At 33.7% G+C, this 24,731-nt stretch overlaps 1 protein-coding gene across 1 annotated transcript in view; it reads left to right on the plus strand.

Annotated features, from left to right (window-relative positions):
- LOC125062694 (dynein axonemal heavy chain 6) overlaps positions 1 to 24,731 on the plus strand; it is a 60,930-nt gene that overhangs the window by 1,843 nt on the left and 34,356 nt on the right. Inside the window, exons 5-32 of the mRNA XM_047668768.1 lie at positions 128 to 269; positions 936 to 1,175; positions 1,383 to 1,600; positions 2,689 to 2,872; positions 4,581 to 5,152; positions 9,096 to 9,328; positions 9,964 to 10,112; positions 10,394 to 10,522; positions 11,314 to 11,420; positions 12,435 to 12,585; positions 13,424 to 13,633; positions 13,847 to 14,059; positions 14,141 to 14,287; positions 14,662 to 14,838; positions 15,212 to 15,466; positions 15,606 to 15,752; positions 16,074 to 16,327; positions 16,558 to 16,676; positions 16,822 to 16,995; positions 17,302 to 17,461; positions 18,337 to 18,482; positions 18,729 to 18,880; positions 19,306 to 19,498; positions 20,559 to 20,698; positions 20,986 to 21,171; positions 21,730 to 21,885; positions 23,201 to 23,428; positions 24,064 to 24,284. Coding sequence (XP_047524724.1) covers positions 128 to 269; positions 936 to 1,175; positions 1,383 to 1,600; positions 2,689 to 2,872; positions 4,581 to 5,152; positions 9,096 to 9,328; positions 9,964 to 10,112; positions 10,394 to 10,522; positions 11,314 to 11,420; positions 12,435 to 12,585; positions 13,424 to 13,633; positions 13,847 to 14,059; positions 14,141 to 14,287; positions 14,662 to 14,838; positions 15,212 to 15,466; positions 15,606 to 15,752; positions 16,074 to 16,327; positions 16,558 to 16,676; positions 16,822 to 16,995; positions 17,302 to 17,461; positions 18,337 to 18,482; positions 18,729 to 18,880; positions 19,306 to 19,498; positions 20,559 to 20,698; positions 20,986 to 21,171; positions 21,730 to 21,885; positions 23,201 to 23,428; positions 24,064 to 24,284 — 5,403 coding nt within the window. The remainder of the gene's footprint in view (positions 1 to 127; positions 270 to 935; positions 1,176 to 1,382; positions 1,601 to 2,688; positions 2,873 to 4,580; positions 5,153 to 9,095; positions 9,329 to 9,963; positions 10,113 to 10,393; positions 10,523 to 11,313; positions 11,421 to 12,434; positions 12,586 to 13,423; positions 13,634 to 13,846; positions 14,060 to 14,140; positions 14,288 to 14,661; positions 14,839 to 15,211; positions 15,467 to 15,605; positions 15,753 to 16,073; positions 16,328 to 16,557; positions 16,677 to 16,821; positions 16,996 to 17,301; positions 17,462 to 18,336; positions 18,483 to 18,728; positions 18,881 to 19,305; positions 19,499 to 20,558; positions 20,699 to 20,985; positions 21,172 to 21,729; positions 21,886 to 23,200; positions 23,429 to 24,063; positions 24,285 to 24,731) is intronic.

Genomic DNA, 24,731 nt, shown 5'->3' on the forward strand with positions numbered 1-24,731 from the left:
TACTATAAATTATTAGAAACAAAGTAACTAAGCAGCATTACAACCTAGGAAAATGTAAAATATTATGGAATCTATACTAATAATTGGCCGCCGCCTTGTGCCCTATTGTTTTTTTGTCTTATTTCAGAGTGGTACCTTATGACGAGATAGATAGAAAGAACTACTTAACTATAAGTCCCTGTGGTGTGACTCACTTCACGAATGAGATGGTATTTACAAAATTACCCGACTGGGAACAAGAGTATACAATATTCGTGTCACTTACTGACGTAAGAATTTATATGTTAAGTAGCGTAGCACGTATGCAATGTATGATTATATGTATATTCATTTTTCAGCAGGCTTATCCCGTAGCATTTATCAGTTTTATGCCTACGTGATATACCAACTTACGATATATCTACGCTAAATTAAACCTAGGTGTACCAATTGAAAGAATTAAATTAAAATCGACACTTATAGACTTGAGGTGATCCAGCCAAATATTGACTCACAACAAAACCGCACCTTAGTTTTGTTTTTTGGTCACCGGCGTTCATTCTTACAACCTTTTGATGCTTAGCAAGTAAAACACTCATTAAATCTACAACACACATTTTGATATATTAGGAAACCAGAATTTTTAGTTTAATTAAATCTTAGATTAAGAATATTATCTTTATGTAAGAATATTGAGCCCTCTGAATCGAAATATTGTTTACTAGTTAGACGAATAAATAAAGTATTTTTTTAATAAGTTTTATTAACAACGGTGTGAAGGCATATGAAGGGTAAAAATAGTTTTCGAGTTATTAAAGACGTAGGCAGTTAGACTACATCTTGTTTCTTATTGGAATTGTAATTATAATAGGTATTATTTAATGCGTCTACGTGGAATGGGTTAGGTAGCCTTAGTCATCTTTGATTCTTAGTTTGATGAAATGTGAATTCGACAGATAAAATTTTTCCGAAATTATCGGTACTGGAAAGCATTTTATGTGTGGCAGAAATCGATATTGTTCAGGAAGTATAGCAAAACACGAAAGAAGATTGCTAAGAAGTTATTTATACTCACTCCAGTGTTGGGAAAAGCACTATTAAGTATGCAGTCTATGTGCTGCGACATGTATATGAAAAGCTTTGCGGATGTGTCGAGAGATATGGACACAGCTTTTTTTTACTTCATTGAAGTGCAGGTGAATTGATTGATTGAAAAATAGTTTATCTATACTGGAAATCTAATAAATGCGTGCGCGTGTTATTGGTTTAATGTATTATTTGCATTTATTATTTTAGAATAGTCAGCTTATTTTGCTGTTGTGTGTTGATCTTGATACAATTTATTTATTGGTCACTACTCACGGTACACTACTCATTTTCTAAATTAGCGTGTAATTTTCTAGATGAAGCGAGTTGAGTTCATACGTGAAAAATTAAGAGAGTTCCGCGCGATTGTATTGGATCTGATTATCGCAGCATGTCACGCAGCACTATACCAACAAGGGTTTATCTATGACGATAGGAACATACCTCCTTTTCAGATAATACGCGGAAAGCCAACAGGAGGCATGTCATATACGGAAAAGGCTAATAAAAGGAACTATTGTGAGAGATTGGCGTGGTGAGTTCTAGTTATAATGTTATAAGGCCGAGGCGGTCACGGCCGTTAATCTCTACGGCTCTAACTATTTACGAATGAGATATTATTCATAGAGACAGAAGCGCTTTCATTATTCTAATACTTTATATCGATGATGAAAATCTCCGACAGGAGAATTATCCGTTATGAGCTCAGTATCAAGTGAGTTCAGGAGTGTTCTTACACTATCAACTGCATAACTTTGAGTCAGAGACTTATTTTTAGTATCAAGTAGTCAAGGTGATCGGATTTTTGTACAAATAAAACTTAAACAGTGATCGTTCAACTGAAATAAAAAAAAAATCACCATTGATCATCTGAAAAACGAAGTTATTAAATTTGTAAGTACAGTCAAAACTGTTTACGACGACATCGTTTAGAACAACATACCGGTTATATTGACCAAAATCAAAGGTCCCGGCTGCATTCTATTGTATTAGGTTCTTAATAACAAGGTCATCGGCTGTTACCACTATCGGTTTTAACGACCAAATATGAGTAGCCCCTTCGATGTCGTTATAACAGATTTTGACTGTAGATTTTTCAAAAATTGTCGAGCTAAATTCGGTGGCGGGTGTTCTAGGGATGTTAACACATTTGTGTTAAATGAAACTCTTTATTTGAAGCTGGGTGCCAACCGGCTTTAATCGTTTTATACATGAGCTTATTACTAACATAAAATTAGGGGTAGTGGGGTTGCGACGCTGGATAAACCAAAAACCAACATGTCTTATTTAATGGTTCCTTAATCTAATGAATACTTTAAGTGTAGTCGACCTTCACGGACATTCTCGGAGACACGTTTAATAACATTTTCCTCATATTACAATTTATGAGAAAAACTTTGTGTGAAAAACTAAACGGTCTATTTTGGCTTCAAGTGTGCCATAATTGCTAACATTTTTTTGCGCTTCTAATTAACTAATATATACATAACTTAACTATTGTTAGGTTAGGTTAATGTAATTGAAGTTATATTTTGGATTAAATATTTTTAACTAGAAAATTATTTAGAAACAGAGAGACAAAAACGTGGTTACTTTGCTATAGATTTAACTATTTTATTACAGTTTCATAAAGCTAATGGATTATATGACAAATTATATGTTGTATCGCCTCACAAAGAGATCAAATGCTATGATGGCCGATATGCTTCGTATTCATGTCCAATTTCAACCCTCTATTGAGCTGCTTGAGAGCACTGAAGTGGATGAGGTCTTAGAGGATTGGCCGAGGCAGATTGATACTTGCAAGGTATAAAGCTTATATTCTGATATCCGATATTCTACTAAGTTGCCATTTTTTTGATTAATCGAAGTCATTAATTAGTAATTAAGAGCGGGTCTAAAGCTAGGAAAATATATGATTTCAACCCGTGCTTCTCCATCCGCCCGCTTTAGTGACAAATGCAATCACGACTGACTGAAATAAACGTATGCTTTTTTTTATGGATGTAACAGGAGGCAAATGAGCAGGAGGCTTACCTGATGTTATGTGACCCCGCCGCCCATGGACACTCACATAGAGGCTAGCAAGTGCATAGAAGGCTAGCAAGTGCGTTGCTGGTATTTTAAGAATTGGTACGTTCCTTTCTTGAAGGACCCTTCAAGAAATCGAATTGGTTCGGAAATATTACAGCGGGCAGCTGGTTCCACATAGTGGTGCGCGAAAAAAAAATGCCTTAATAAACGCTCAGTTGTGGAACGACGGATGTCGATGTGATACGTATTTTATTTTGTGTTCTGCCTTCACGTCCGATGATGAAACTCAGCTGCACGTACTAGACCGAACAACTCCTCTGAACTCTCCATGGTAAATGCAGTAGAAGATGTAGGTCAAGACGCTCGGAAAGTGACTGGTCGTCGACGATTCGAATCTATCTTCGTTGAATACGGTTAAGCGGAGCTCCCGCCCAGAGGTGAATGTGGGGCCGAATTCGCGCTTTATAAAGTTGCAAGCGGTGGCCCAAGGATGATAAAGCTTTTCGAATTGCACGGTGCCGGAATATAGCTCTATATTACTAACATATGACAATGTGCGTCAAGCATTTGCTAAAGCAAAGTCGTGAAAGGACCTTCCCGCGTGATCGGTGGTTTCAGAGCCGAGCCAGTCGACATGATTGGCGTTGCAATTGCCAAGTAGAACGATTTCAGCGGTCGGAACCTTTTCAGCAGGAAATCTGTACCGTTTGGATGTGCTCGATGAGGTTTCATCATTTCCGCTCTGGGACCTATACGCGTAAAATCGCGGATGGGCATCGCAGTCTACGCGCAGCCAGAGGTTAGATGGGTCCGTTCCTTCAAGAGTCCCGAGGCAACGAGAAAAGACATCCTCTCTTACGTACCTACACGCAAACTTCCGCCTGCGGCACAAATGAATATTCCAAATTGTAGCCCGGGTAAGAGAGGTAGGAAGTATTAGCCGGGGAGGATATCTGAGTCTCGATAAGAAAGAGCAAGGCCGGCTTCGTAGGCTCTAGATGATAGTGGACAGCGTGGATGTAGAAGTTAGATGAGCCTGTATCGTCAGGTGTTTCGCGGAACAAAAATTAAGTACACGCCAAATGCATTTTATTTTAATAACTTGTAAAATATAGGCAATATTTTATAAAATGTCTACATGTGAGCTCTCGGCCTAACTAATATGCTGTAATTCAATAAATTTTTGACTCCATAATACTTGCATTTTTAATTAAAGTCAACCATTGAAATTATAGTGAAGGATCAATACATATTTATTGTTTTTAATTCAAACATCACACACTGAGATCGAATCAAATCTATGTTGAGTGATTTTGGTTATAGCCCGCTCTTAAGAATATATTTACATATTCATTACTATTTTATAATTTAAAGTTATAGAGTACAATACCCATGGTACCTTGTGGTTGATTGATAAAAAAATTTGAAACACGTGAAAGTTATTGTGCGAGCATAAAGTAGTAACTAAATGTTCTTCGCAGTGGGCGCTGTTTCAAGTTGATGCTTATGTTAAGCCTTCGGGAAAGATAGAGCTGAATCCAAGTGAAAAAGTTATATCCTCCTACATGGAGAAAATCACGGACTACTGGGAGGAGTACGTCCGTACATTTCACAACTTCCTCAACGAAGAAACGTTACAGATATTCGTTCAACCAACTATCATGGGAAAACAGGTTGAATGGTCGGCGGGACAGTCGCCAAACCTATATTTCTTGATGCACCAAGACAAGAAAATGCTAGCAGACCTCAATTTTATACCGCAATGTATTAGAGATGGATTTGATGCTGTATGGATATTCCTGAAGCGAATGAACAAGTTTATGAATAGTTTTAGAGAAGCAAATGAAATAGATGTGAATATAATAAGACAGGAAAGGAATGTAGAAGTGTTCAAGAAGTTGTGTGATAAGTTTGTTAAGCAGATGGAAGAGATCGAGGACGTAGTTAGCTACCAACCACTTGGGTTGATTTTCTTGTGCCTGTGCCCATTCCAAGAACTGTTTAGGCCACAACCGAGGAGGCTTTTTGATGTGGTACAGACTACGACGCCTGAGTAAGTCGTTGAAATATAATTCTTAGTATTTATTGGCTCTTGGCTATTAATTATGGATAAGAGTAAAAATTGTACATTCTGTGCGAATAGAAAACACAAATAACCAATTAATGTCGTGTTACAGATTAGCTAAATTTAATTTATGAAAGTAAGACAATAAATACAAAATAAATATTAAGTTCACTGCTATCACCGAACTGCAATACTCAACGTTACAATGAGACTTGATATTTTATATTTGAGTACGAGTAGTTTATTATATTTTCCTTAAGTACACAAAATCCATTTCTGAACGGAAGCATAAATATTATACAACAATATTAGAGCAAGATCCCAAGGCCGCCAGACGTCACGTATTTTCTGACGGATGAAATGTGGACGATTGGGTAGTGTTAGTATGTACTATGATCGTATGCCTACCTGCTAGCTTGGTCAAACGGCCAATTTCCAGGTATCAGGTAATCAAGGTACACAAAAACATTACTTACTTCACGTAAATTCTCATGGCTGATTTTTTAATATGTTTTCGAGTGTAGAATAGTTAAAAATAAATTGTCAATACTCCCAGACACTTTCCGTCGGCCATATTGCTTAACAGACGCTTTAAGGGTCTAAAAATAATTAGTCAACTTCACGTAAATTCTGACGCTCCATTTTTATATATGTACATCCGACAACTATTTTAAAAGCTTTGACAAGAAGACAGACCGATCCAAGGGGCCAATCATCCTCTAAACTAAATTTTAATATCTCTATGAGTGGGAGAGCATTATCTACGCGCATGAGACTGAGTGAGACCGACTGCGCTGTTAAAGCCATGAAAATTACTTGAACAGATATTTTATAATTTTTAGAACTTTTGTTGACAAGTAAATTATAGCAACAAAAATAAGAAAAAATTGACACATAATAAATAATACTAAAGTTAGCCGACATTTTTTTTTTTTTTCAATTTATTAATTAGAACTAAACAATATTTTTTTAAAATACCACTTATATTTAAATAGCAGCAATTTTTTTAATTAATTATTTATTGGAAATTTGGAAACAAAGTGGAAAAATATTAATTCTTCAATATTTCTTAACAGTGGCTTTTAATCTTCATTTTCATCATCAACAAATATCAATCTTGAAATTGAATATCTAAATCGTGATCGTCATCATCAGCATTATCCTTATTTTCTTCCTCTGTAAAAAACAAGTTAAACAATGAAGGTCTGAAAAAACTAAAAAGATACAAATAATATGAGAAACGAAAATAATTTACCTGATTGTTCTTCCAGCGACTCACTGACAAAACCCGGTAATTGATCTCCATCGAACCAATGAAAATCATATTTACCATCTTGTAGTGTCCAGCCATTGTTTTCGGGGTTGAAAATATTTATCATCTTCATACTTGCATTGTTCCAAAGCTAGCCCGTCGAAACTGTTGCCAAAGCTCACTTTTACAAGGTGGTAAGTTACTGGCATCGAAGTTTCTTAAATTCTTTCGATTGAATTCTTCATTTATAGCAGATACCATGTATGTAAATGATAAACAACTGTAGTCTGGCAGCATCTACATCAATTATTCCAGGAACGTTGTAAACATCACAGATAAATTTTTGTATTATGTTGAATACACGTTCTTCTTCATCTACATCACCAACAAAATCCAACGTACCAAAACGGTGAAATGCTTGTTGGTACTCTTCATGTTTCTTCAAAATATTAAACGGCTTTTGCTTGCCCTTTTTGAATAATAATAATTTTTCAAGTAATTTTCATGGCTTTAACAGCGCAGTCGGTCTTACTCAGTCTCATGCGCGTAGATAATGCTCTCCCACTCATAGAGATATTAAAATTTAGTTTAGAGGATGTTTGGCCCCTTGGATCGGTCTGTCTTCTTGTCAAAGCTTTTAAAATAGTTGTGGGATGAACATATATAAAAATGGAGCGTCAGAATTTACGTGAAGTTGACTAATTATTTTGCGACCCTTAAAGCGTCTGTTAAGCAATATGGCCGACGGAAAGTGTCTGGGAGTATTGACAATTTATTTTTAACTATACACTCGACAACATATATAAAAATCAGCCATGAGAATTTACGTGAAGTAAGTAATGTTTTTGTGTACCTTGATTACCTGATACCTGGAAATTGGCCGTTTGACCAAGCTAGCAGGTAGGCATACGATCATAGTACATACTAACACTACCCAATCGTCCACATTTCATCCGTCAGAAAATACGTGACGTCTGGCGGCCCTGGGATCTTGGACCATATGTGTCAATCCTTTTTGATTACTGATATTATTCTACATTTTAAAAATCGAATCGGAGATAAATCTCGTCGATTGAAAACCATTATTTAAATACAGAACATAGGTTAACCGTATCGACGGGTGAACATAATGTGTGACAGTTACGAAACCCGTGGACATATTTATTATGTTTTTCCGAAAATTTTCCAACGGTTTAAATAGTTTCTAATGTTTGTAATTATGCTATTTGAGGCGGAGACAAATACAACAAATCAAACACCATGAAAATCAAACAAACCCGACTTTATTTAGAGAACTAGATATATAGGTAGTAATAATACGCACCCAAAAAGTAATTATTTCATCTGGAATCGAATCATCCTACGCATTGTGTGATACTAATCATGATATGAAGATAGGATAGTAATCGGCCAACAATACTGATGCCATGCAATCTCTTATTAATATGTATATTGCATAATTAATCTATGTGTTACTTGATCTACTAATACTTAATAAGTTAATTTGATTACTGACTGCACTAATAGATCCACGCCAGAACAATAAAAACTCAAAAATAAAAGGTTATAGATCAAATAATAGGGATTAACAGATATAAATAAGGGAACAAAACGCGGTTCGTATTTCATGTTAATGACGGTTCATGCCACTCATTGACGAAAGTTTGACGAAACTGACAGGCGGGGATATACTAAATAATTTAGCTTTGTTAATATAAAATTTAAAACTAAATGCATTTGTACTACACAAATAAAAACACTGTGTAATATATGAATCTACTCCTTAATTTTTATGTAATCATTTATGGAAATCAACCTTTATGGAAAATCATTGAATGGTATACCTAGGTAACACTGAAAATGTTTAGAAAATGAAAAACGGCTTAATATAGAAAGTTGCCAATAAAAGAAATTGTTTTTCGAAGTAATCTCCTTTCCTCCCTACACATCGTCGCATTCGATGGAACCACTGAGAAACCAGTGGGCCCATTCTTCCTTAGGGGTCTCTTCTATGGCATTTTCGTACGCTTTGACCGAATCTTCAGGGCTCGTAAAGCGGAATACCTCGAATTTTATCTTTAGTTCTTGGGAATAAATGAAAGAGGCAGGGCGCCAGGTCATTATCTCGACAGCTGCCATGGTCAAATATTCAACAGTCCGTTTTCCGGAGTGCCTAAGCTTGCCCGTATCTGCCGATAGGTCACTCTCTTATCTTCCTTTATTATGCGTAACATAGCACTGATGTTATCTTCAGTAGTCGCTGGTAAAGGACGTCCCTCACGCGGATCATCATTTAGATTGCTACGTCCACGCTTAAATTCGTTAAACCAATTGTAAATAGTGGCACGAGCTGGGGCATCATTGCGAAATGCTAATCGCACTATCATACCTTTATTGTTGAGTTACCAAAAAGTTCTAAAATTAAATTTAAAAAATCTTTTCATTAGCATTGTTTCTAACTAGCCAGTTCTAAACATTTTCAGTGTTGCCCACGTACTACCCACCCTAGATTTCTGCACCTGCGATTTTCTGACTCATGCCTGGTTTTACTCACAATGTTTTTCTTCACCGCGTGCAACCGATATTTGAAGTTCATACATATATATACATAGGCATACTTCGATCACTGAGCCAACACTGTTTTCGTTGCAAACACAAAGTTACTTAATAAAATTGTAGCATCGGTCGAGCCTGCATAGACGAAATATTAGAGGGTATATCCGGTATCGAAGACGACATAAACAAAGAACCGGAGAGCGCTGGAGAGCTTGTCGCATTCAACACCCTACTGGATGGCTTGGAAGTGCGAGTTGCTAAACTGGAGGAGAGACTAGAATATTTGAGGGAGTTATATGATGTTATGGGAGAATTTAATATTGCTATTCCACCTGATGATATGACTGATTACTTGGGTTAGTTGACCATGCCTCTTAACTTAAATATAATTACGTGGTCAATGAAATGTATTTTATTATTATATGAATCTTGCACAATACATCTAGTTGACCTCATTGTTCGGGCGCATTGATCTTCTTAGTATCCTACAAACGATTTTACGTGACATTAGTTGAATTTCCCTTTCATTTCATGGGCTAGCCCTTCGTGGGATTATACTCTCCATTTTTATGCTAAAAATATAAGCATATATACTGGAATGTTTATAATTAGAGAATACAGTGAATATCGAATTAAACGACAGACTTGTAGCATATAATGGAACTGACACATTTCAACGTCCATTACAATTTATAAAATCACAAATCTGTCTACATAGGCTTTATTTTAATCATACCTGCTAATGCAATCAATCTGCTTGCATTAGCAGTATTATTAGTTTTAAATACAAAACTGCAGTTTGTTTTTGCATTGTTTGCATGTTTGCAAATTTTCATGTTTGGAAGAGCAAATAGTATATTTTGCAAACAACGGTGTACGTTGTTGGTACATTTATTTCCATGTTATAAAATAAATAGTTATTTGATCCGAGAAGATGAATTATTCCTTTACCATATATCATATATGTACCTTATACCAATACATTTTACAGGTCTTAGCGTTGCTCTTGGTACTTTACGAACTAATGTCGATCAAAAACTGGAAACGCGAGGAAAGTTGGCGGGACTGTTTGCCAGTCAAATAGGAAAAGACATAATGGAGCTTATGTTGGATGTCAATAAACTTAGAGACGAAGTTGTGGTACGTATTAATATATTAATAATTAACTAAGTGGCTCGTAGCACTCAGAGTTCGTTTAAGTAAATGGGTTCCTTATTATTATTTTAGTAGGTGCATGTATTTCAATACATGTCAAATCTTATATTTGTTTATAAATTTAGTAAAATGTATGTGTATTATGAGCTTAATGGCGTTAATGTGAAATGCTTTGTCGTTATCACTCTCTTCTCACTTGGATGACAAACGCAACAGCTATTGGAGGCTTTTTGTTTGAATAGTCTAAATTTGACTCTTATTCTTAGCAACAATGGTTATATGATGAGAAATCGGACATAGAGAAAGTGCTAGAAGTTCTCGATGATCTTACGGAGAAACTAATGGCATGCTCCGCTCGAGATAAACAGATACGCGAGTGGCAGAAAGTCTTTAAGGTAATTTGTTCTTTCATTATGCGTCATTCTTAACTAGCCGTAACCAGCATGCATTTACAAAATCTGTTTGCAAAATCAACAAAAGACTTGCGAAACTAGCGAGACGGCGAACCCACTCGCCTGTAAATATTGGGAATATTATTGGAACGCTACGCTACTCTGATCACGAGTCCCGTAACAAGCGAAAACTAAATAATTATCTCCAATTTAAATGAATATTATAAATTCCAACGAGAAGATAAGCAAAAGTTTTTAAATTGAAATGGAGTCATTATCACATTATATTCAAGTGAAATTAATATTTATTAATATTTTTAAACTTATAAGAATTAGTCAGGTCAATATAGGTACATTTCAAGAAAAAAAATGGCAATTTTACGTAGGTACATTTCAAGAAAAAAAAATGGCAATTTTACGTGCGTAACTAAAGATTAAGTATATAAGAGGATGAGATGTACTATTAAATTGAGAATAGATATTTTAATATAATATTGTTGTACAATTGTTTTAAGGGTCCTTAACGATGAGTAGAGTTAGCGTTCCTAGAAAGCAGCTTATCATAGAAAATACGTAGCAACATAATAATCCTTCATTTTGAAGTATCTTAAGAAGTTTAAGGGATTAATAAAATATCTCTAATTTTGCTTTTCATTTTACCTATTATTTGTTATAATTTTTCCTTAATTTAAGTGTTATGTTAAATTTACGGGTTTCCGTCAGCTTAAAGTATGTATTAAGCGCCGATTTACTGAAACTCCAAAAATGTATAAAATGCCAATTTTTTTGACTAGATACCTCCTGCGAGACTGGAACAACTTGATGAAGCAATAAACGATGTTAAGCTGCGTCAAATGTTGTGGAAGAATTCCAAGGAGTGGAATGAATGCTATGCAGCGTGGTAAATATAAGTTTTGTATTAATAAACCAGTGCAGATAGCCTTTAAAATAAATAAAAAGTGAAAAAAAAAATAGTAGGATGAAACCTATTGGAAAGGGAGGATAATATTATAAAAACTAAAGGAAAAATAATTTACGGGCGATCTGAGGTCGGGAAGGGGCAGGGGGGGGGAGTTTTAAGGGTAAAAAACGGTTTATCTCGATTTCCGGCAAAACTAAAAGTCCTATCGAAGAAAGTTAAATGGCAAAGTTGTAGGTTCTAAAGATCTAAATTTTTTATTTCCACACATTTTTCACATAACCTCAAAATTTATGTGAAAAATTCAAAAAACCAAGTTTTTGGTTTTTAATTTTTATCTTTTACAAATTTCTTTTTTTTTAACGAAATTTGGTGAAAACTTACCTTTCTATGTCCCAAATACGCTGTAATTTATTTGATTAAAAATATTTATTTTTTCACCCTATTTTGAATTAATATCGAAAAAACACCCTAATTTTCAATCGAAAATTCACCCGTCAAAATATCAGCTTTTTTCAATAAGTTGGTGTGCTTTCAGTTTGTTGAAATCTCTTCTTTCCTATGGTAAAAAAATATATATATATTACCATGCAAATGCAAAAAATCGTATGCAGTAACGCCCAGACCCGTCATCCCCTTCCCTACGAATTTTCTTTAAATTATAATTAGATGCCTATTTATTACTATTTTAAGATAACTTATATATACCTGAATGACCTAAAAAAAAATTTTAGCCTTTAGATGGGCTAAAACTTTCGTATTTCATAGAGAAGTAGGTAGGTATTATTACATTTTTAAATAAAGCCAAAAACAGATACCTTTCATAATTACTTTGAATCCTAGTGAATATTATTATCGCATCAGATAGCATTTATTTTATGTTTCACTCCCCGGTAAGCGAACCCAGGACAAATTCATAAACCACGTGAAATGGCACTTGAAGTTACAATCTACAATACATCTTTGAACAAAAATATTAAATTAATAATTTTACAGGTACGAAGTTCCATTTAACACGTTGGATATAGATGAAATTCAAACAATAACTATAAACTTTGGCAAAGCCTTTAACCAACTTGACAAAGGATTACCGCCAAACAAAATAGTTCCCGGTTGTAAAGAGACAATCGATATTATTAAAGAAAAAGTAAGACTATACGATTTACGATTAGGATGGCAAATACCTTTTACATTTTATAATTTACTGGTTTATTTTTCTCCGAACATAATGAGGATTTATCTGCTCTCTACTTAAATTGCGAGAACTATTGGGTACTCCATTATGTCAAAATCCGTTCTAGTATTGTCTTTTATTGACATAACCTTTACACATGAAAAGAAAAACTTTTTAACCGGATTAAAGTTATGTATTATTAAAATTTACAATTACTTAACATAATTTTAAATTTAAACGACGTTTCTTTATGTTAAATAATTGTAAATATAATAATAATACATAACTTTAATCCGGTTAAAAAGTTTTTTCTTTAAAATCCGTTCTTATACATTTTTGAAATACCAGAGTCATACGTGTCACTTAAACATTATTTAAAATAAATTTATCGCCTACCTTCTTGATTTAGTTGCAAATACACATTTTGTGTAAACGAGGAGGTTCAATTCCAACATAAATTGCTACAAAATTTTATTAGAAAAAACAACTTTTGTTATATCAAGTACGAAAGTAATAGAAATGTCAACTGAACAGAATGCTATTGGATATTTCTCGTAAGACATACTATATGCCTCGAATTAACGTTTTTAGCGTTAGTAGTGTCAAATTGCCACCGTAAAATATATTTATGATGGTTTGAGGTTAAGACACAAAACATCATATGACTATTTCAATTCCAGATATTTAAAGGGTGGCAATACTTTGCCTGCTATGATTATCTAGCGATCCTATTGACGCAGTCATATAAAGCAATCAAATGGTACCAAAAATTTAAGATCTCGTATTTACCATATAGTGATTTTTCTTGCAGCTCCCAGTAATGTCGTATCTTCGTAACCCAGCATTAAAACCGCGCCATTGGGTCCGTATTGAAGAAATATTACACACGCGTTTCACACCCGATATGGTGGTGACTCTTAAGATGTTAGAAGACCTCGGTGCGTTTCAACATGCTGAAGAATTAATGGAAGTGGCAGGACAGGCCAGTTCTGAAGCTGGCTTAGAAGGACTACTTAAGAAAGTGGGTTCTATTGTATGAGTTAAAATAATTTTCAATTACGTAACATTTTTTAGATCAGGGAAAGCATTTTTTATGGGGTAAGAGGCTTCTGATGTTAAGTATCAGTTAATGCGCACCGCTGCTCATCGAAACTCTGCAGTTTGCTGAGTCTATATATATATCCCAACTGTAAACATGAAATTATAGCTTCTTCTTCTATATCTTTATTCGCAGGTAGAAGAAATTTGGGCGGCGCTAGAGTTCCCAGTCCTACTCCACAAGGACGCTCGAGATGTGTACGTGCTTGGAGGCTTGGATGAGATTCAAGCAGCTGTCGATGAAAGTAACATCCACGTCAGCACAATTCTTAGCTCGAGGAATTGTGGGCCTATTAAGAGCAGAGTCGAAGAGTGGTCTAAAAACTTAGAACTCTTCGCTAGGACTCTGGTAAGTTCTTTGAATTATTTGTAGCATCTTGATATTTTAACAAATGTTTTTAAATCTGTACTATTAAGTACGATTTTATAGGAAGAGTGGTACGCGTGTCAACAAACCTGGATATATCTGGAGGTGATATTCTCAGCACCAGACATCCAGAGACAGCTGCCAAATGAAACTAGACTTTTTACAATGGTCGATAAGTCATGGAAGGATATCATGCGAAAATTAGCTAAAGTAAGCCAGTTTTAAACGGATATAATACTTATATTTAAACCTTAAATGTGCCTGTTTAAGTTAAGAACTTTGGACTTAGGGCCTGATTGAAAATAAACTCTTTACTTAACCGCTTCAGTTTGATATTAATTTTGCGGTGACAATTTGTTTTTAGTTAATAGTAAGAAGTTTAGTTTTTAAATAATTAATTTGGTACACTTATCGGTTTTATTGAGACTTAGTAAAATATTTCATTTTCAATACTACTCCTTGTATATCAGTATATTTGATGAGTTCCAGACTTACCATAAACTAGATATAACCTATATGATATCACATTTAAAAAAGTTAAGACTTTTCTACTTACGTAATATAAATGCTACGGTATTCTCCAGGTTCCACTCGCAATGCCAGCAGCTACTCAACCGAAGCTATACGAAGAATTTGTCAAGAACAATGAAATGTTGGATCAGATAATGAAATGCCTAGAAGCATATCTAGAAACAAAAAGAGTAGCATTCCCGAGATTCTTCTTCCTTTCCAATGATGAGTTACTAGAAATTTTAGCACAGGTAGAAATGTAGTTATGTATTATATTATTGAACAAAGTAAGAAATCAATTACAGTGGACTCAACTCTATTCGGACACTCTTGAAAGAGATGGCAGGTTGTCACAACGCGTAACAGAAGAGTCCAAACAGCTGAATCGATTTAACTCTCTATAATAAGCAGACTTCGTTTGAGTTTATTTAAAGAGAAATTTGACCCATTATTATATATAAATCGTTAAATGTGGATAGGAATCCAGTTATTTGTGACCCATATGACACATATTCTGAATATAAAGTTCTAATTACATAATGTTTATTTGTTACATACTATAAAGTAAATCTATCTACACAAATATTTGTTATGAAAACGTTTAACAATGAAGCTATTTTGCAGACACGTAATCCCCACGCAGTACAACCACATCTTCGTAAATGCTTTGACGCTATCGCAAAACTGGAATTCGGAGTGAAGTTACCAGAAAGTGAAATGGAAGTGACAGAAGATGGTACACTTGTTGAAAAGGAAATGTCTTTCGCAACCAGAGACGCTCTTCAAGCCAGATTGGCTAAAACTGCTAAAGCTGAGGATTTGACCACCGATATAATTGCCATGTTGTCACCGGAAGGAGAGAGGATTAATCTGGGCAAAGTATATAAATAAGTTACAATGCATTTATAAACTTTTAAAATCTAACATACTTATTACGTGGATCTTTTAACTTGGTTTTTAGTCAAAATTGTTTAGACCATTTTGCTCTATAAGATAACAAGTATTTTGCTGTCTACAGGGCCTTAAAGCTCGTGGTAATGTGGAAGACTGGCTGGGCAAAGTTGAAGAAGCAATGTTTGCTTCCGTTAAACGATGTATGAAGGTTGCACTTAAGGACTATCAAATGCGACCTAGAGTCGAATGGGTGGCGTTACATCCTAACCAGGTACATTATTATTTGAGTCTCTCTTGAATAGTATTAATTGTAAAAAAATTAAAAACTATTTTTTTAAAATATCGTAAAATTTTCAAAAGAATTGGCAGAAGTGACATTGTTTTGTAACTTTAAAATACCTTCGTGTGATACTGGAAGTGCTGAAACATTATTATCGTATAAACAATTATACGCCTAGTGAATATTAATCAATAACCGTCTTCAAAATACCGAATTAGGCGATTATCTACCGTCTGCGCCGTCGAGTGATTTCTAATCAGATCTATGGACCCCATACAATATACATAAATAATGAACGTTTTCTATTTTCAGGTGGTCCTAACCGTCTCACAGACTACGTGGGCTCGCGGTATTCATGAAATATTTGACCTTGAAATACCTTTACGTATTGACACAGCTCTCATGAACTACGAAACGAAATGTATTACTGATCTTAACGACTTAGCTGCGTTGACACGTCAAAATTTGACATCATTATTCAGGAAAGTTCTGTGTGCCTTAATTACTGTCGATGTCCACGCCAGAGATACTATAACTCACATGGTGGAGAAACATGTGCAAAGACCGTTAGTATAGTTCCCGAGATATATCAAAATCTTACGATACGTGCCAAGACTTCCCCGTTCATGATTTGTAAAAACCCGTTCTGTAAATTTCATAAGCATTAATTTTAACATATGTAGCGCTGATGTCGTTAAAATGAGATCGGTTTGGTCTCTGTTTTTATTTTCATGTAATATATTTTGTATGCATAATAATTGATACTTGTCGTAAGTAAAATAAACTTTTATTTTAGCAATGACTTTGAATGGCTGAAAATGATTCGTTACTATTGGGAAGAAGATATTGACAATTGCGTAGCAAGAATGTCTAGTGCCATGTATATATATGGCCATGAGTACTTGGGAGCTGGAGGTGACTTTCTACTTATTTTTTAAATTATTTATTGATTTTTACATAGTTTAAAAGTATTGATAGTCTGATAATTATTTTTTAATTTATATTTATAGACATTCCCTGGATATACGTAATTATGTAATTTTTTTAACTTAACTTTCAGGTGTATTGGTAATAACCCCGTTGACAGATAGGTGCTATTTGTGCCTAATGGGTGCACTCCAGCTGGATCTAGGCGGGGCTCCTGCAGGACCGGCTGGAACAGGCAAGACTGAAACTACAAAGGACTTAGCCAAAGCATTGGCTATACAATGTGTTGTATTTAATTGCTCTGAGGGTAAGTTATAATTTTAAGATGTTATTATAAAGACAATCGGTCTTGACCTACCCTCGTTGTATGTATGGTACGAGAGTATTGATTTTGTACGTTATTTTGGTAACATATTATGTGCTGATGCGTTCACTTTTTATTTATATAATCAAAATACGTTTAGACTAGCAAAAATAGTTTTATTTTTCTTTTGAATTTATTTTAATTTATGTATTGGGATCAGATTCAATTAACAGATGAAAGGATATACCAATGTTTTCTTTGACCAAAAAATAGTGATTATTATTAAACAAATGAATAAATGAATTTAAGGTTTGGACTACAAGATGATGGGGAGGTTCTTCTCGGGACTGGCAACGTCAGGTGCTTGGTGCTGTTTCGACGAATTCAACAGAATAGATATTGAAGTACTGTCTGTCATTGCACAACAACTCATTACTATAAGAAACGCCAAAGTCGCTAAGCAATCTAGGTAATTATAAATTCATGTCAATTAAACAACTCTTGCATATTACATATATATATTATTAAAATGAAGTGCTCGGCTGCGGCTGTCTACATTAACGAGATATAATTAACTTTATCGGACGGGTTTTGCACGGGATTCACTAATTATTACGTCGACCCATTATCGATGTTTTTATTCAGAATTTAAAATTTACGAACTTTAAGCATAGATAGGACAAAAACTAAATATTAAACATTAGATTGTTTCTAATTATATTCTTATGTGTAGCTTTCTATTGATGTTTTCAATTTGAAAATCAGCTTAAAAGTGTGATAATACTAGTATAGTAATAGTAATATTAGTAAGCCTTGCATACTCGTAATACGATCACTTGCCCGTTTAAGACGCGTTCTAATTCCAACAGATGAACATGCTTTATTGCTTGAAATATTTTTGTGTGTCTTGAATTGAATTTGTATCTTCAGAAACCATACCATACCACCATTTTTATTAATGTATATTGACATTCCTAGGTAAAATGCTTAGTGTTTAACATGAACTACAGAACTTTTTAATAAAACATATTATAATTCATTATACATATGCGTATACCAAACTTCGTTGTATTACAAATCTCATCGGTTTTAAGAAATCTAATCTATGCAAGCACTGGTATATAATATTGTTCAGTAATTTAAGTACACAATTTCTCAAGTTTATAGGGAAATGTTGACTTTTATTGACGGTGTATGTGTTTTAACATGAAATTAATTTGCCGACGAGCCAAAGGAGATGCTATAAAATCCTTTCCTATTTAGAGAGAAATTTTTCATAAACCTTGAACATTTTTTAGAGACATCTTTACATATTGCACTTTAAACTGTAATAAAATTTAACAGGTTTATGTTTGAGGGTCGAGAAATTAAATTAGTACGGACGTGCGCTGCGTTTATTACAATGAACCCGGGATATGCAGGCAGAACTGAACTGCCGGACAATTTAAAGGCTTTGTTTCGACCGATATCTATGATGGTTCCTGATTATGGTAATATATTAATGTTTTATTGTTGATTATTACCATGTTATAATTGTTTTATAAATTTATGGTGCTAGGGAAAACCTAATATGTAAATAAAATAAATAAATAACCTAATATATAAAGGACATGTAACTTTTATTGTTATTCTTATAAAGAGATCGTCAACGCTCCGCTTCGGTAAAGTTGATACGCGCGCTTTCTTCAGTCTGTGACATGCTTCAATTTATTTATATAATTAAAAAAAAATTTCAGCACTGATCGCTGAAGTCATCCTTTACTCCGAAGGCTTCGAATCTTCGAAGGGTTTAGCAAAGAAAATGGTACAAATGTATAAATTGTCAAGTGAACAGCTTTCGAAGCAGGATCACTACGATTTTGGAATGAGAGCTGTGAAGAGTGTACTCGTATGTTTTATAAGTGTTCATATATTTTTTTATTTGATATTTATTAAAGTCGTAAAGTATTAACATATTGTCTGGCCATTTCTTCTAAGGTTTTATTTCTTTGAAATATTCATATCGAGCGTGCTTGTATATATAATAATATCATAATTTGTACCCGTCAAAGGGGCATTGTATTGAAAACTTATAATTGGAAGGATTTAACTAGAACTGCATTAATTAAGTTGCTATTATTTATACGTAGCTGAGTTACGGGCTTTAAGGCAAGCTTCGTAGAAAATAAGATTATTGTTAGATTCTTTGGGTATATTTGTATGTATATTTAAACTAATCCGTCTGATGTCAGTGTGCAATATTTGGGTGATTAGAGTTTAAGAAAACAATAATGTGGTTCATTAAGCTTTTAAATGCCATGTCTTCTAATCTAGGTAATGGCTGGTGCGCTAAAGCGCGCCAGTCCCGACCAACATGAAGAAATGACGCTATTATGTGCCCTCAATGATAGCAACTTACCAAAATTTCTCGCTGCTGATGCTATTCTATTCGCCGGTATATTGTCTGATTTGTTTCCTGGAGTCAGCTTACCAGTGCGAGACTACGGAATCATGGAGGAAGTTATAAGTGAGTAGTTATACTGATAAATTTATTCATCAGTTGTCGAGGCAGAGTACGAAAATCAGCCCCACATTCACACCGCCACGTTTGTAAATACGATTCTTAAATATACAAGAGTCACGTGCATACATTTTCGAAATGTAATATTGGGGAATTGCTAAATTTACCCCGAAGGCAAATCAGTTGACCATGAATTTAATCAAACCGCGTGCAAATAGTTTGTTTAGTGTCTATTTTAGATCAAAAGCCTACACCCAAATGAATATAACATACTGCTAAAAATATTATTATATTTGATGTAGATGTGAAATTTTCAATAATAATTATATCCTAGAAATTTATTTACTTTGCAATAACGAAACAGTTTCGTTAAAGAAAGTATATTTGTGGAAATATGTAATTAAATCATTTCAGGCAACGATAATTATAGCTATTTGGTAGCATATCATGTCTATTATATTCTTGCCTTCCTTCTATAAATAATAATATTAATTATAAAATTTATGTTATTGGTAAGAAAACTTTTGTAATACCATGTTTAACATAGAATTATTGTTCACAACTACCATTTATTTTTTATTTTATTTAGGTTTCAATTGTAATGCATTTAAAATTCAATTATTCCACCATTCATAATAACTCGAATACATAATAGTACCTAACTAGTATCATAGTATTAATGGCAATCAAGACGAATTATTTTAAAAGACATCATGATCAACACATAAGGGATTTCTTCAGAATGCTTAATAAAAATATGTTTACTATGAAATATAAGATACAGGTGTTCCACGTCATTAGTTCACCACGTCGTCACGTCACGGCATAGAAGACCGAGGGTGTAGGCCAAGAGAAAAAGCCGGCGTCAAAAACTCTCGCTTGAGAATCTTTTCATCAATAACACGTTTGAATACAATTGGAAAATTTTTGTTTGAACATAAAAGATAGATAACTTAGATCGACAACAAAGTGCAATCTTTTTTTAAGTGCCAGTTAGTTTTTTTTATATATTTTGTAATATAAATACCGGGCGGTCGTAGTTTATATATCTAAGATACATTTTCAGAGATCATATTTTTGGAACGCAAACTGCAAATAGAGATGTGTCAAATACGGAAGGTGATACAATTGCACGAAACAATGATAGTGCGTTGGGGTGTCATGTTGGTGGGGCCGACTGGAGGTGGGAAGACAACCGTATTACACGTGAGAATATTATGTAGATTCAATAATTAACAAGTTATAACAAATTATATCTTTTTTAAATACATATTTGAGAAATTTGTTTATATAATAAGTTAAATAAAGCTATAATTGGGAAGCTGGTTAGAAAAATTGTCCTTAAAGGTCAGTTAGAAGAAAAAAATTATGATCATATATAGAAAACCACTCAGTTCTTTATTAGTAGGTACGCACGTATTACAACGCAAATCCGATGGAATCTTTTGGATTAAAAGAATATGGATTTTATTGAAAGTTTATAATTGATTCAGGTGTTAGGTGATACATATACAAGGTTATATGAGCGTGGTGAAGAAAGTCCGACATATCAGCTTGTGCATAAATACATAATGAACCCTAAGAGTTTGAGTATTGGTGAGCTTTACGGGGAAGTGAACTTGCAGACCTTGGAGTGGCATGATGGGATCTTACCATTGTCTCTACGTACCGCTGTCCAGGTAGGTTGATAAAGTAATTTCATGTAAAAATATTAAAGCGATCGTTTCGTTTTAATATTTTTACATGATACTTGAACATGAACTTATTAATAAACGATAAAATTACCATTAATTTTTTTTGTTGTTGGAAAACAAACCATGAGAAATATTGTGACTATTTAACCGTGTTAAATTACATAAGTAGTTTATAATAATAAAAGGCTCCCGTCGAAGAAAGAGCAAAACAATTCAGACTTGATCTATTCGACGTTATATTTAAGTATTCTCTGAAAATTTTAAGCTTCTCGACAATCTTATTAAACGTAGCCATTATAAAATAGCAACACTTAATAGCCTTAAGATAATACCAATTATTATCTTTATTGAATTTCCAGGAAAACAATATGTTTTTGCCGACTTTTTCGAGTATCTAAGGCGATAAAAATAACAAAACATTTTGTTTACGATTTTGCTGTGTCAAAACAGACCTCACAGCAATTTAACATTAATTCCTCGGCTTAAGCATGAAACTATTATCAGATTTTAATACAATATTAATCGATTATACAATGTTATTAGTGCGAAGACCCTGACCACCAATGGCTCATCTGTGATGGACCTGTAGATGCGGTGTGGATTGAAAATATGAACACAGTTCTCGATGACAACAAAATGCTGTGTCTCTCAAACTCCGAAAGAATTAAACTAACGCCATATGTACATATGGTTTTTGAGGTGAGACCCATACAAGGTCGGATCCAGGAGAGGACTAACTTTGACTTTGCGAGATCCGCTCTTGAAATAGTTTGAGGTTCACTGCAGTTCTTGTAAATTATTGTTTCCAGTATATGTATATAGTATAATAGACTAGATAATATAAGAATTGACTTTGACTAATAATGTAAAATTCCTTAAGACAAATTTGCGCGCCATCGTATGTGGCAGAATATGCGAACGATTTACGATTGTATCACCTTAACATTTTGTACCATATTCTTGCAATAAATAAATTATTATTATTATTATCATAAAAGAAATACTCAATACATTATTTCAATTAAATGGGATAAAAAAGAATACTCTAACACACACCCATTAATATTGTTTTCAGTTAATTCAATTAAAATTGTATAAATATAATTTTAAAAATAACGATTTTTTTCTGAAATGTTGTATTTAATTCAAGATAAACCTAGCTTGTTTCTCTTTCGTTCTTTCCTTTTATACTTTAGATATAATGGAATATTATAGTAACCTTAGGATATTGTCAACGCTGAGTTCAACTCCAGGCGAAATTATAATTCCAGACAGCACAGCATTTTATTAGCTATTAATAATTGATGAAGATTTTTGGTTCAATATTTGTTTTGGAAGGAATCAATTCGTCCCAAACTGAGCGACGGATTTGATTAGTTTTACTTAGTTACTTATTATAATTATTACTGCTAAAAGCTAAATAAAGGAAAGCCGTTAAAACAAAAGTTATTAACCTGTAAAATTATATTTAGTTTTAAATAGAGGCTCGTTCGAATTTCAGTACATAAGAAACTTTACGGTAATCATATTATATTTTTTAACGCAAAGACCGAGACATATCGATCTTGTTTTGCGATTTCTTTCTGCTCTAATGGATATAAGTACTATATTTTGTGCTTTCACCTATAATTTGAAAACAAAAACATAAGGTAAAGTGTGATTTCGATTGTGCCTAAATCATGACGTATATTTGCTGTCTACAAATAAGTGTATGCTAAATCAACATAGGTTCCACCGACATTCAATATGAGTTCAATTGAATGCCGGCGTTTGACTTGTCAAAGGTTTATTTGAAAGTACTAGAATAATATTGGTCATATATTGCGGGCACTGTACACATTGGAAAATTAAATAAACTCATCGTGTATATTAACTAAACGTTCAATTTGTAGAACCGATCAAATAATACCACAAACATTTTGTTCAGGTATTATTTAATACCAATATACTAGGTATTGGGAATTACAAAAGATAAAAAAAATGGTAGAATATAAAATATGTAATTTTTAAAAAGGTGGCTGACTTAGCACAGGCCTCACCAGCAACAGTTTCTCGATGTGGCATGGTTTATATTGACCCTGGAGAGCTTGGATACTTACCATACGTCAGATCCTGGCTGGATGAGGGAATCGAGAAGAACCTCTTCACTCAAGAAAACTCTGAATTTATATACGAGCTCTATAAGATGCTAGAAGTTGGAGTCACACATGTCAATACTAAATGCAGTGTCGGAATTAAACAGGTCACATATGAATTTAATATATACATATATAGTAATGGCTTCTTTGGTTAGCAATTAAAATTATTTCAAATTTTTACACTAGATTTGCTGGTACGAATGGAATTAATTAAAAAAGTGAAGGTGTGCCTAAGGCTAATCGCCCGTTAATTTTTATTTTAAGAAAACTTATCAGAAAAATATAACACTGTAAACTGACATTGTGATCTTATTTATCTATACTATGATTCCTGTAAAGTTCCCATAAAAAAGAAGTAAATTGCTTAAGGTTGCTAAGTGTGTTATTAGCTCTTAAGTGTGAAAGATAGTTATATCGTTACTGGAGAGATTGCAGGGTATATTTGTAGCGATATTAGGATAAATACTTAAAAAGGTGTATGCTACATTTATTGTTATATTTTATGAAAATCTTGGTTGGTTTGAGAAAGCGTCTGAAAGAGTGACGGAGAGTTTATGGCCAGTTCTTCTCGTCCGTTCTACGCCCTTGATTTGAGACCTGGCAGTAAATGTAAAATTAGAAGCATTTAATATGAATTTCTTTATTGGCGTTCATAAGTGTGTTTATATCACCTATTCGAACGATAAACACAAACGTCTAAATATATATATAAAAATCAAGTGATTTGTGTATATGACAGGTGGACATAAGCAAAATATCAGCCCTCTGCTACCTAATGGGGGCTTTACTGTCTGAACCTGGCGAACGGTTTCCGGACAAAGCAGCCGTAAAGACTTATATTGCATATTGCTTCATATTCTGCTACGTGTGGTGCATTGGAGGGAACATCTTGGAAATTAATCGAAAGGCTTTTGAGGAAGTGATCAAGAGGCAGTTTGAGGCTTTTGAAGAAGCTGAATAGTATGTGTCTTTAAATATGCCCTTTAATTAATTTATTTTAAATGACTTACTTTTTTAGTTACTACTCTAAACTAGTTTAGAGTAAAAGCTCACTCGATCATTTGCTGAGTCACAAAAAAGGGGTTGTTTGTAGAGCTTTTTAAAAAAAGTGTAGAAAGGCACTAGTATTGATTAAAAATTACACAATTATTGTGCAGAATTTTGCACATATATGTTTATTATAATTTATTTTAGTGTATTATTAGTATTAATTTATTTTCTATTAGTAGTGATTTTGCAACCTGTTCATGGTTTATTAATAGCGGAGTATTGGAAATCGATCGCTTGATGTGCAGCGCAGTAAATGTGAAATGCTTGTTTGAGTTCTTTTAGGTTCATTTTTTATACTTATATATTTGTATACTTTTGTCATTGTTTATGAAATTAATAATTAAACTTTCATCCTTT

This window comes from Pieris napi, chromosome Z, assembly GCF_905475465.1.
Source record: "Pieris napi chromosome Z, ilPieNapi1.2, whole genome shotgun sequence".
Taxonomy (NCBI): Eukaryota; Metazoa; Arthropoda; class Insecta; order Lepidoptera; family Pieridae; genus Pieris; species Pieris napi.